The sequence below is a fragment of the Morone saxatilis genome, unplaced genomic scaffold (assembly GCF_004916995.1).
Source record: "Morone saxatilis isolate NCDOM2014 unplaced genomic scaffold, NCSU_SB_2.0 Contig22, whole genome shotgun sequence".
NCBI lineage: Eukaryota > Metazoa > Chordata > Actinopteri > Moronidae > Morone > Morone saxatilis.
The window spans coordinates 10,724,130-10,737,875 of NW_023339785.1; the positions used below are offsets into that span (position 1 = coordinate 10,724,130).

Sequence of the window (13,746 nt, forward strand, 5' to 3'; positions counted from 1 at the left end):
GTCTCCATGCATGCTCAGCAGCTGTGATGCATTAATGTGCAGCATGCTTAGTATGCACTATAAGCTCTGGAAAGGCTACCTGTCACTGGTGAAGTGTTCCTTAATGGATGAGGAGTTGATTTACATTTCCAAAGGCATGTGCATACTGAAGCGAATGATTTTCTACACAAGATTCAACTGACGGTAAAGGTTAATGGCCATGGCAGTCGGGTAAACATGTTGCTGTTGTTTTTGTTCATCTTTTATAGAGTTTCAGACCAGGTTCAGGTACACAAAGGTAAAATACACAAACAACTGTGCTGACTTGAACTCAAATGTGAAGTAAATAAATCCTCATTAGCCGAGCTGTAGAGTAATGAGGAGGCTGATTTTTTCTGATTAGAGCATCCCATTTGAATTGTACGATTGTGAGTCGACTTGTTAATTTTACTATGTTGTGTCACTCACTGACTGAATAGAGAAGGGGACAAATGTTTCCATCAAGTTCATTTTCACTGTATGTCAACCTTACATTTCGCTCTGTTAGTTATACTGTGCATTTAACTTCTATCTGTTGTTCAGTATCTTGATAATGACGGCTGTAGCTCCGATATAAAGTAAACTTTTGTGGCTTTAGGGAATGTAATGTCGGTTTGATGGTTGATTTATCGGATTTATTGAACTATCGGATGGATTGATGTGAAATTTTGTACCGACTTTATGTTCCCCAGAGGATGAAGCAGTCGCATTTTGGTGATCCCCACATTTCCTCTAGCACCACCATGATGTCCATGTTTGTGGTTTTGAGTGAAATGTCAGATGGAATTTGGTTTCTCAGGATAAATTGTAAGAACTTGCTGCTGATCTCTTGACTTTCCATCGAAAACCGTCACCAGGTCAGTGTATTTTGTTTTTAGTGCTAATTAGCAAATATTAGCATGTTAACATGTTAACACCAAACTGAGTTAGTGACCATGATAAACATTACCTGCTAAACATCAGCATGTTAGCATTGTCACTGACATTAGCATTTAACTCAAAGCACTGCTATTCCTTAATTATTATTAATACAAACTTTTTCATTTGCCAAAAAAGACATTACACAGTGTTTTCTTAAAATAAGATTTTTAATATTACTTATTATCATAAAGATATATTTACACACTTTACAGAAATAGAAAATAAAAACACAAAGCTACGCATGAAAGGAAAAAATAAAATAAGTACTCCAAGAGCTAAAGCTTATCTTTTATAAATTAGAAACCAAAAGTTCAAATATGTACACAGTATTTCAACCATTTCTGATACACTTGTTTTATTTATTTATTTATGTCATTTATTTTTGCCCAGTTCAACATCAAAACAGAGACAGGGACTGTACATTTGGCCTGGTGAGTAATATGAGCACACACCATAAACAGAATATAAGTTTCAGGAGTAATACATTGTCTTTTAAATGGTATCTGCTTGAGACCTAGTAACACTGTTGCGATGGCATGTAAACCTACAGACTGCATCTCTCCTCAGATTGTTCTGAATGTAGCTGATCTTGGACACAGTGGTTACATAGATGGAGGATGTGTTGCAATCAAGGCAGGAGGGGCCTGTGCTATTTTGGGTGTAGGAAGTCTCATTTTGAGGCTCCAAGATAATGACAGATCTTAGTCATTTCCCATGGGAGATAAAATCTAGTTATCCTTTGGATTGCCCAGCCTGTGGAAATGTGTGAATGCATTGGATTGAATATCAGCCACTTGATCTTGCAGACACCCACTCTGAAGGCCAACATGATACAGTTTGATGGGCTTTGAGACTCACAAAGTAAAATCATGGAATGTGTTGCGTGCCAACTCTGTTTCCATTTCCACAATGAGTGACATGTTTGGTTCAGTGTCATTTAAAGGAATTTTATCTGGTAGAGAACTGAGTATAGAATGATAATAGGATATAAAAACAACCACATAAAAATCTTGTGTTTTTATGTAATATTTTGTATGGGGGTTGTGTCTATAGCTATTGGGAAACAGAGATCAATGGCTAAGCTAATATTTTAAAACCTGCTGCTAGCTTATTCTCACCTCCACCAGTAACACAAATCTCTCAAGTCTCTCTGCTCATCCCCACTCCTTACACACCCCCAGCCAAATGCATTTGGACAAAAAGAACTAAACACAAAGGGGCAAGTTCTCAGAACAAACATTTTTCTACCAGGAAAACATGCTAACAAGTGCATAGGAACATTACTCAGGCCTTGTGATGGTCACAGAGAAGAGGAACTGGAGAGGAAACATTGAGAGGATAGGAATCGTTTCTCTTGTGTAAGCCTTGCTGGAAAAGACCATTAAGGAAAATGGTTTTGCTCCCCGAGCATAATGTATTGGTTTACCATTTCAGTTTGAGCCTGGACGTGCTTGTCCTTCCACACCACAAGGCCCATTAACCTGATGTGCAGGGGAGGACTGTGGGCTATCATCTACAAGAAAAGAACGCCTGAAAGCTTTCACGTGTCCACGACATATTGTGCTGCAGACTACTTTTCTATTTTGTTACATCCACAAAAGATACAGCTTTTCACACTGTATTCAAAAAGTAAGCTTTGGACAACCAGCTAGACAAGAATCAGACAAAAAAATTGTCACAATACACTGGAAAACCATTCCATACCAAGAGACTCTTGTTTTCAGGGTGTATTTTTCCAGCAGCATAATGGAATTGCAAAAGTGCAGCCTTGCGAACCCATACAGAGAAGTCTTGGAGCAAAGCCACGTCTATTTGTTGGGACTAGTTGACACCGGAGGCTTTGGATCAGTGGGATATTTGGCTTTTGATTTTTGGATTCAACTGATAACCAGACCAAGATTAAAAAGAGTGCTTTACATAAACATTGGTTTGCTCTGGTCTCTGAAAGGGCAGCATGGCTGGTGCAGATGGTGAGGATACATTCATGAAGAACAGTGCGGATACAGACGTTGCTCGGCTCCGTAACAATAACTTCTGAGATGGGGAAATATTGATTTGAACCCCTTGTCATGACCCAGTCTACTTCCAGCATCCCAACTCCTGCGGCTTTGAACTTCCATCCCCAGCTCATATCTTCCTACTATCTTCCCCAATAATACATGAGACATCCTGAGCAAAGCTGTCTCACTCCCAAGGAGCATTAATGAAATCTACATCTCTGTCTGAGAGGATATGAAAAAATAATGGTGGAACTGAAATTATTACTCTTCACAGTGCCCTAGGATTTAATACATTTTTAATCAAGGTGATCTTGGCTGGGTGGATTACCACTGTGATTTTAGATGCTCTCTTAATAAAAGCTTCTCATGCTGGGACTGAGAAGACTCAGAGATTTTATTATAATATTTGCATGAGACATGGCGAGAGGGAAAAGGTGTTGGAAATCTAGGTTAACCTGCCAGTTGTTGTGGTCAAAACTGACTTGAAATAGGAGCGTTTGCTGATTGAATCGCAGTGGATTGAAATCAGATTTGAACCTAAAATCCGAATGAAAAAAACAACAACTACTAGGAAGTTGCTCCGCACACCTAATACACAACAAACAATCGCAAGGTGGCTGCTCTACAGGTTACAGTCCTAATATGTTACATGGTTACATACTGAATCAGCAGGGGTTTGAGGATTGGAAAGGGGGAAGGGTGTGGTTTCAGTCTAAGCCAATTTAACAATGAGCTCAGACTAAGTGGCCCCGGCCAGCCTTGGGGAGATCCATCTGAGAAAGATTAACTCTAGGATTTAATGAGCGTAATGATCAAAGCCACGACCACCTGTGCTGTGGAGGGGCATACTAGAAAGGCAACTGTACCCAACATAGTGTAGGGAAAGGATCATGAATAGAAATCTGGATATCTGGATACATGGCTATATTGGTGAATACATAGAGGGAGAGTAAAGATACAGTATACGAAAATATGCTCATATATGCTTTAAATGTACTGAATGTTTGTGTTTTGTTAAATAAATGCACAAAATAGACTGCTCTAGTACAAGCCTCTATCACAGCACCCTGAGAAAAAAGAAATAAAACTACTTAAACAGAAATAAACAGAAACAGTAATATATTCCAGTATGATGGAAAGGCATAGCATTTCGTTAATGAAAGATATCGGTCAAAGGGTCAAACCAGCCTTATGCTGAATATTAAAACAGCCAGAGCACTAGTGGTAGGCTGATCATGGTGGCATATTAACTGAGCTAATATTGACTTATTTACTGTTTCTTTTTTTCTTTTTTCTTTTTTGGACTAATTTAATCGTTGTCCTCGCTAACATTGTCTCACATGGGATTTCTGTTTGCAGAAATTTTAAATGCATAATGTGTCAGTGTATCAAGACTTCAAACAAGAGGTAATGTGTTTCTCCCTAACCCTTCATTCCTTCGTTCCTGGCAGCATTGTGGAGAAGGTTATTATTTGGCACTTCATTAAAAGGCAAGGCAGCCTGTCGGTGGAGCAGACCGCCCCTGCCAGTTAACAGTCGTGTAGAGCAGCTGCGCAGGGCAGCAGTGTGGTGTGAAGGCTGGGGATTGGGGACGGGATTGGGATTGGGATTTGGGGTCAAAGGACTCATCCAAGGTGGGACATGTTACAGTAACCTTGAGCGTGTCAGTAACCCCCCCACCACCAGCCCCCCAAGGTGTTAATGAGTTCAGAAACACCAAAATAGCTTTGGATTAAGAATCTCCTAAATGAAGGAATTATTCTGTCACTTAAATAGATTGTTTTGACAATATGTGCTCTCTTTTCAGTCCAACTTTACTTTGCATGTGGACGTACTGTCATTAGGAGGTACAAAGCACCATTAATAATGATAATTAAGCGATGATTATAATGTCAGCCACATGTGACGCTCTTGCTCTTCCATTATAAACATGAAATCTTGAATTCCTTTTCGCGGCACACATCCAGAGTATCATAAGTGAAATTGATATTTGCTATTGTCAACTATTAAAACTGACACTGCCCTTCTGCATTATCAGCACCCTCTCCCGCTAGCAAAGCTGTTAAGTAGCTACACAGCAATGAAATCAGCGGCTGCAGTAACCTTGGATCTGAGAGATGGGAATACCACACTGTGGAGAAGTGACAGATGCTTTAAGACTCGGATTGTTTTGACCGGGCTCCCTCTCCACCACATGTCATGCAAAGTGTGTGAAACACTCAGGGAGATCGCTATGTTTGGGCTCTATTAAGCAAATGATAGGAAAATTGAAAAAAAAAAAAAAAAACACTTGGGAGAAGACAGAGATAGATAGGGAGTAAGAGAAAGAGAAAGAGAGAGACAGAGAAACAGAGTCTGATAGCTCGGGCTCCATACCCCCCACCCCCCTTCCCCGCCCCCTAGAGCTGAGGGTGAGCGGCTTGTCCTGATTTTTTGTGGACAGAGTTGCTTGAAGAACCAGCAGGTGCTATGGACATCACTCTTCAGGCTGGGCAAGCGTAGGCCCTTCGTTGCAAGGCCCCCCAAGGCAAAGGAAGAGCATAGAAATCAGAACCTGGGGGAGGGCGCTCAAAGCAGTGCCTGCAAAACAAGAAAATAATACAGAAAAAGTGCCATCAGCGTGTTGTTTGTTTTGTTTCCCAAAAATCATTTCATGAATCCTGCAGACATTTCAATTTCCTCTCCAAGGATGTGCCTCAGGGAATTTCTGCTAGAATTTTCACTGTTATATTATATGTTATCTTTTACTTGAACCACTAAAAAACAGTGGAGAAAATGTTATCCCGGACATGTTCCAACCAGATTTTATGGTTTTTGATAGAAAGGTGCGTAAGGAAAGTAAGAAAACAATTGTGTATCTCACTGAGCCCAACATTATACTACGCTCGGGGCACTGGAGCGCTCCTTAACAATGAGGAAATCTCTTATCTTCCCTCGCCTTTTGTCTTGTCCTGTTCTTTGATAACTTTCCAAGATTTCAGATGAGTAGTGAAGTCAGCTTTGTTGCATGACAACAAGCTACATTCACTGATAAGAGCCTGCTCTTGTTTCAAGATGGCATAATTCTGTGGTCATGTAATGCCCTGGGAACTGCTCTACAGTATATCTAATCTCCACTGGGTTGTATTGTTGTTGTCCTTTGTGCTTTTGGGGCCACAGGATGATCTCAGTACAGCAGCCCCTTGAAGTCATACTACATCACAGAGTGAGTGTATGGGAGGAGTTGCAGACCTGCTCTACCTTGTTTTGATGAAAAAAAAAAAACTTTTTGGAAGGCTCATTCAGTGAGCTTACTCACAGTCAGGCTCTCAAGGGGTTTTCATAAATTGCCTGCGGCTTTAAATCTGTAATATCCTGTCGTCTTTTAGACTGTCACTGGCATGGCTTAGATCCAAGAGTTGTAATAGCACTTTCGGATCTGAGTCTACTCAGATGCTCAAAGAGGATGACCTGGGTCGCCATCTTTCTTCCCAGAGTTGCTCACATCTGGAATGTGTAATGATGAAAAGTCAGACTTAGCCTCAGGTGTCTCAGGACATAAAAGATGAGCTGCTTTTGACACTCAAATGGGGAGATATTGCTAAATAGCTGTTGGTGGATGGACACTGTCAAGTCGATTATTGCTCTTAATCTCTACTTTAACAGCGCAGTAATTAAGTTTAGGCCAGTAATGACATATCCACATACAGTCTGGCTGGCTACAACCCTCACCAGCCCTCAGCTGGATGTCTCCATTGAACTCTGGCTTTGATCAAACAAAAGGCATCTCCAGCTGCTTCCAAAGGTGTTTTTCCCATCATCAGCTCAAACTGAAGAAGAAAGCAGGACACGCGAGGAAGAACAGAGACTTTCAAGGCTGTTAGAAGCCTGTAGGATGGATTGGTGCTAGATATCGAGTCTTGTGAAGACTTAATTCTTCCACAGTCAGAGTATATCATGTGCTGAGGCAAGAAGAACAAACTGGGATTGAACTGCGAAGAAGTTCAGACTTTTAATTCTTTGGATCATTTACTCAGTGAATGTTGGTAGCATTATCACTAATGGAAAGCCAGATTCCCACTGAGGTCAGTCAGGTTGGGGTAACTTGGCATGGTATGCAAAGAAAACCTTGAATGAGATGAACTATGAACTTAGCAATAATGAGAGGAGACGGAGTGGGAAGGGAACAAAAACAAGGAAATCTTCAGCGTGTTGTGGTTTAAGTGGTGTTTGCAGAGACAGCATTGTGACTCACTGAGCCGTTCACTTTTACAGAGCTTCACAACTTCCTGAAGTTCCCCGTATTGTGTGGCCAGCATTCTGGCACTGAACACAAGCTCTGACCACTCAACTCACAGAGAGGATTCTCACATTTTACTGGCAGACTGAGAAAAGTTGGAGGACCCATGTTGTCCTTCAAGTGCAGACAGCCCTGGCTTGTTCTTTTACTCATTGTTTTCACCTTTGTGCTGAGCCTCTAGAGTCCTGTATTGAAAGCAGGAGTGAGATCAAAAGAAGTCTAACTCTTTCAAAAATACAAAAAAAACAATAATGATCGATAATTCGCCATAGATTGTAAAACCTTTCCGGCTGCTTTAGAGAAAAAAGCTTCCAAACTTCTATAGCTTTGATCCCTTTTCCTTAAAACTGATTAACCATGCCTTGACACTCTCTTGCTGCAACCGCCTCTTGCTATGGTTTTAATTTATGGCGACCCTCTGCAGGTCAGTGTTGTATGGTTGGCACCTCCTGCAGTGATATTGTGTCTCGTTGAGTTTCCCTGTCTCTTACAGCGTCTGTGAGAGACATGTGAATGGGTCTAGCACTTCTTAATGCAGGGACATAATTGCACTGCTGTTGCCTCCCATTCACAGAGATGTGCTAAAAGAGTTTTAATCTGTATATACTGTAAATTCGATCAGGTTGTTTAATTAGCTGTTGTATGTTTTAGTTTCTCAATGACGCTTGATCTGTTTTTATTGAAATACAGAGAGCTTGTTTTGGTTCAGAGTAGAAAACCAAACTGCGAAAAGGTGATAAGTAAAATATTATCTCTGATTTTGGATAAAAGAGTTTTCATACAAAGCCTTGTTTTACTTGAGAGCAAGTCAAACATTCCTTCACGAGAAAAGTTGTGCTGTTAGGAAACCTAACGCTACAGTGTATTATTTTTGGGAAAAGGGTTTTAATTGGCTTTATCAGATGGAGAGAAAAGATGTATGCAAGCTGAACTGACTCAAAGGTTAGGTTTCTAAGTATAACTGTCTCCCATATGAGGAAATAAATGACGTAGCCTTAAAAACAACCTCTGTCATACTACGAAGGCGTGTAAGCTGTTTTTTTCAGTGCCAACAATAACATCCGTGTGTTGGAGTTGAGCCTGGCTGTGGTGGACATTAACAGAGTTTCCAGTACTCCTCTAAGAGTTTGAGTTTCCCATTCATCATTGAAAACATCCAAACTGATATTCTGCCAACAAAGTATTTTACTTAACATCACATTCCTCTTAGAAATTCCTCTATGAAACTGTGTTTCATCAATAGTCAGCAGTTATGATTTAATATATCGGGAAGTGCTTTTGCTCATATTCTCTCGAGAAACACGTAGCTCTGACTTAACAGAAAGTTGGTCAGAAAGTTGGTCTGCCGCAGGACCAGAGACAGGCACATACTTTTTCAGGAGAATCCACGGAGAGAAGACGACTTTTATTGCGTGACACTGACCGTTTTATTACAGGGTTGATGGTACGCTTTGCCAAACAAACCCTAACGAGCGTCTTTTCACCCCTGACTGCTAGAAACTCACCTTGCTTTAGAACGGCATGGGCCCCTTGTGGGAAAGACGTGGCCGTGGGCGTCTCCTCTTCCAGCCGGATGGTCTGTGGGTCTGACCGCCCCTTGCAGGGTTTTGCTGGACCATTTTTCTCACTGTAGCCGCCTCTTCCAGCTCTCTGCCATGCTCTGTGGAGGCCATGGGACCTAGAGGACACACATAGAGGAGAGACCAATTAGATCCCCAAAAATGACTTCTCTAGTAAATGGTATTTCTCAGCCTCTTCTCACCAAGAGTATCACATTTTGATTATGAGTCCATCAGTGCCTACAGAAAATGTGTAGCAAGATCCAAAGACGGATCACAGTGGTAATGGATGAGGAAACAAGAGACATGTATAGATAAGAGTGTGTGAGAGCGTGTGTGTGGGCCTCTTTGAGCCCACCCAGCATTATAGTTCATCAATTCAGTGTGGTGGAACCAAAGCACAGCAGATAGTCCGAGCCCTGGCTAAAGTGAGAAACCCAAACCCTTGTGTCTTATGTCTCTGTCACTCTCCCCCAAGATTACAAACATCGCACAGCACCAGACCTTGTGGAGGTGCATCCTGTCTCAGTGTTTGATCCAAGATTAGAGATGAGTTTAATAACGGTGTGTCTCCCAGAGAATGTGTGTGAATGTCTTGGGTGTGTGAGAGTACATGTGTGTTTCAGAGTGATTCCAGATGTTCTCAGTCATCTCTCAATAAGTGTGGCCTGATCCCCTTAAGCCCCTCTTTTCCAAATGGTTTGGTCCACCTCAAGTGTCTCTATGACCTTTCAGCCTATTGCAAACTGAAGGACCTCCTCTTGGACATTTTTTCAGATTTTTTTCATGTTTTGAAGTAATACATTTACTTGTAATGGGATATTTAACATTGATGATCTTTCACACTACAGCCAGTTATTTAGTCCAGTAAAATTTGAGTAAGAGCAGGGCAGGACTTTTTATGTGGACATGGCACCGTGGTTCAATATCTCACTGACGAGTCATTATATGATGCATTTTTAATTTGAATGAACAATTAAATGTACATAAACCTTCATTAGAAATATAATATATTACTCAAGCTGCTAGCTCGAGCTGTGTGGGTGTGATTAAAGGAATACTCCAGTTATTTAGTAGTTTACTTCCATGAGGTCTGGAGGACTCCCGAGAAACAGATATAAAAAATAAAGACCAAGACATTCTGACTTGTAGTCCATATGGCTCAAACTCCAAAAACACTGTATCCTACATTTCTTATAATGCAACTCAATATCACATTTCATTAGACCCCCCCTGCCTCCTATAACCACTTCTTCCAAACGCCACACCTCTAGTTTGTAATGTAAGCTTTTTGATAGGTATATTAAGTCTCCATGACCCAGCCGGGTTAGTGTTGTTTTTTCAAATGTTAGAAAGCTCTCTCCAAAACCACAGAAGATACTTTACAACTGATTTCACATGTTGAGTGACCTGTAACAGTGCATTCATATTATGGTCTTTGATTCATTCTGCTTTTCTAAGACTTCTTCAGAGTCAAAACAACCAGGTTTCTCAAAAGAAACTCCAAATCCCCATTGGGTATTTCCCGTCAAAAAGCTGATTGACATCACTCACATGGGGTCATGACATTCCTGTCTCCTCTCCTCAGAGACACTGGCACCATTTTTAGAATTCCCAAGAGAATGACCTTCCTCGGATTTGGGTGAGGACACAGCTTAGGATAAGTCACCCAGTCAACTGCAGAGGTTTGGAAAAGCAGCAGGTATATTGAGGACAGCAGTTGAGCAGCTTACAAAAGTCAAGATGATGCTAGGTTCCTGCGTCTTTTAGATTCTTTTCATCAGTTAGTATATTTCGTTGAGGCAGAGTAGCAATACCACTCTTACTGTTATATGAACAAGACACAGCTGTGCCCCCAAGGATGTCGTCTGATTGAAATGTTAAAAACTGTCTCTAAAACCTCTTCTCTAATAGCCAAGATCAATTTGTTTCAATGGAGGGCATCTTTCTTCAAGAGCAGAATTCAGCTCCATCAGGAGGAAGGCAAAGTCTCTCAGCAGCCTTTCTCTTGTTGACCTTCAGCCGTGGCATATTGAAGACATTTTTAAAAGAACAACTTTCCATATAAAAGGAGGAAATATAGAAGGTTCTGTAGCCTTCAGGTTTAAATAATGGTAAATTGCACCACTGAGCTAGACAGCTTGTTGAATGTTTTCAATGTATATCCCTGAAATGCCAAACGTCTCAAGTTCCATTTCCACACTAATCTTCTTCTGCAAGCACATTACACACTATATTTGTGGGTGAACAGTGGGCTAATTCATTTGCAGCAGGGAAAGTCTGTGTTGCATATTTCCGCATCTAAAGCCCATCTTTGCCCCTAGGAGCACTAATCTGCACATTATCCTTTTGTTATTGTTCCTGATACACAGTGAATGAGGGACGTTGACACATTTTGAAGGCATTCAGCTCATTTCTTTCAAATCCAGGGGGTTGAATGTTAATACACTCTGTGTTGAGTAGATTTTGAGGGGGGAGGCTGCTTCCTTTAGCCCCTGAAAAACTGTTTTAGATGCAGAACACACACAAGTACAAGGCAGCAGTTTTCTTTTTTTTATGTGTAAGTATACTCAAAACAAACTAGTGGGGCTAACGGTGCACACTTTGCTTAGAATCTGCTTGAAGACATTCTTAGCGTTGTTAGCACAAAGAAGTGCCGGAAAGAAATGGGTGAAAAATTAAAAAAAGAGTTTGAGAGAGAAGTTAAAATCTGGCTTCCTCTCTCACTTCTTCACATCCAACCAATTGCAAGTTTCTCGAAGTTACATAAATTGTCAGATGCCCCCCAGCTCCATCGTTGGAAAGGTGTGGGGGAGGGGTTTCCAGACACTGAAATCTCACTCGGCCATTAGACAAGCACTTCGGTTAAAGCATACTGACACCTTAAATGTCTCACAGTGATACCTGCAGTAACTGGAGTGCTGCACAACAGCCAACAGCAGATGATGTTTGAGCGATGGGCTAGTTTAACAGCTGCTGCAAACACATGTATAGAGTCACACTCAGTCGCTATGTACACACACTGCAATGCAAGATGGTAAAGTAATTGTACCTCGGCTCACACAACTCATCTGCTGCTCCTCTCCGGGTGGCTCAGGCTGTCATAACCCAGGTCCATAATGAGACAATTTAGATGTCTCCTGCCATAGCAAGCTGTCAGCCAGTGCTCTGCACTGGGGTTTGAAGGGAGAACATCTCGTGATTCTCCTGACAAATCTCAACCCATCCAATCTGGCTACAGGATAGAAAAGTATAATGAAAGCTGCTAAAAATAAGCCGGGCCTCAGTGATAACACTGGCAGTATAGATTAACTCTTGCAGCCTGTAGGGAAAGCATGTCTGTGTGACAGATATGACATACAGCAACAGCTAGCTTTGTATCTCAACCCATCTGTAGTGGAACTCAGATAGATTCAATGCGGCAGCATCTGTTGCATCTGGATAAGACCTTTTGATTGTTTCCATGGCAGGTTCATCATTGGATAATGCATATTTCATCTCCATAAACAAAGATATCTCAGCTATCTTATTGCTCTGAAATTGGATCCAGCCTCTGTAGTAACCCATTTGATCTTTTCCTATGAGAGATTCCCATGTTTATGTTCAGCTGGTGAAACAGTGAAATGGCAGAATAGCATATATCTCACAATGATCAAGGTCTTATCAAGAGTGCTGATGACCTTGGAGCTCTGGTTTTGCCCTCTTTCCACCAAATCGCAATAGTTCTTCCCCCACTTGGTAATTCCCTAATTAAAGTTTAATAAAGGGGGAATTTCAGGAATGCCTGGTTATTGCTACAACTGCTTCTTGTATCACTGCTGCCTCCATATAAAAGGAGGAGAGTAGGAGAGGTAGAAGTGGTCAGGCAAAGAAAAAAATAGTTGACAGTGTCACAAACTGGCCATTCTCCAGACTAATGATGAATAGCTGGTTGGCTGCTCCCTAATTCCCCGCCCTAGTTTCACCGCCACCTCCTAAGGTGATATCTGTTATGTTGTCTTTTTCAAATGGCCGGCTCTCTGTCTTATTATGGCCCAGCGGAAAGTGGAATACTGACAGCTTATCCCTGTTGATTCTGCAACAGTCCATCAATGGAGCCTGGAGAGATATACATCTTCCAGCACTTGTCCATCCAGTCAGAGAAGAGAAATGGCTGTCCTCTGGTTTAATGCCAAGTTCATCAACTGCCCTCATGGCTGGCAAGAGCAAACTGTATATCACACTGCTGTGTGTCAATGCAGGAACACAAACAGCATGGCAAATGGGCCAGAGCTGCTTATTAATAGTTGTAAAGCTGATTTGTGTGTATTGCCTGCCAAAATGACCACATAACAAATGTCTGCACTTGTAAACGCAGCCACAGCATAATGGTTTTTCTGCCACTAGGACATAAGAGATTAAACTATATCAGCCTGTGAGTCTAAGTATAGCAACAAGTTGGCGCAGGGTTGTGTTCACGGTTTAGAAACTGTTGCATCAAAAGTAAATATGCACAATCAAGCATGGCCACCAAAATTTAATCCTTGCTGTGTTTAATTTTCTCCATGTCATCGTAAATGTATTTGCTGTCCTCTTCAATCTTATCTGTTTGTTTACTCGTCTTGCTCATCACTCACAGTCACACTGATTATGAATCAATTGCGTACAATCTCATTGATCCATTTTCTCGGTTGGCTAAGCGTCTCAAAAACATTTCATCTCTCATGTTTTTTTTACTGTCCCTACATCACTTATCTGACACCTCTGCACCAATAAGTCTTACAGATGTACATACACATGTATTTCAATGTGTAAACAAACAGCTGGGAGAATGGGAACGGATCGGTACTGAAATGAGAGGAGGGGAGTTACCCTATGTGCACAAAGTGGGATTGTACTAAATATTCTGGCATCAGAAACCTCATAAATGATCAAAGCTGGATAAGTAGTTTCTTTCACAGGTGACGATAATGGATGGATGGATGGATGG

General features: G+C 41.3%; 1 protein-coding gene across 1 annotated transcript in view; it reads right to left on the reverse strand.

The window, feature by feature from the left end:
- Window positions 1-1,277: 1,277 nt before the first annotated feature.
- apln (apelin) overlaps window positions 1,278-13,746 on the reverse strand; it is a 20,514-nt gene continuing 8,045 nt past the window's right edge. Inside the window, exons 2-3 of the mRNA XM_035669057.1 lie at window positions 8,724-8,896; window positions 1,278-5,519 (exon numbers count right to left, since the gene is read on the reverse strand). Of these exons, the coding sequence (XP_035524950.1) occupies window positions 8,730-8,896 (167 nt within the window). The 3' untranslated portion in view covers window positions 1,278-5,519; window positions 8,724-8,729. The remainder of the gene's footprint in view (window positions 5,520-8,723; window positions 8,897-13,746) is intronic.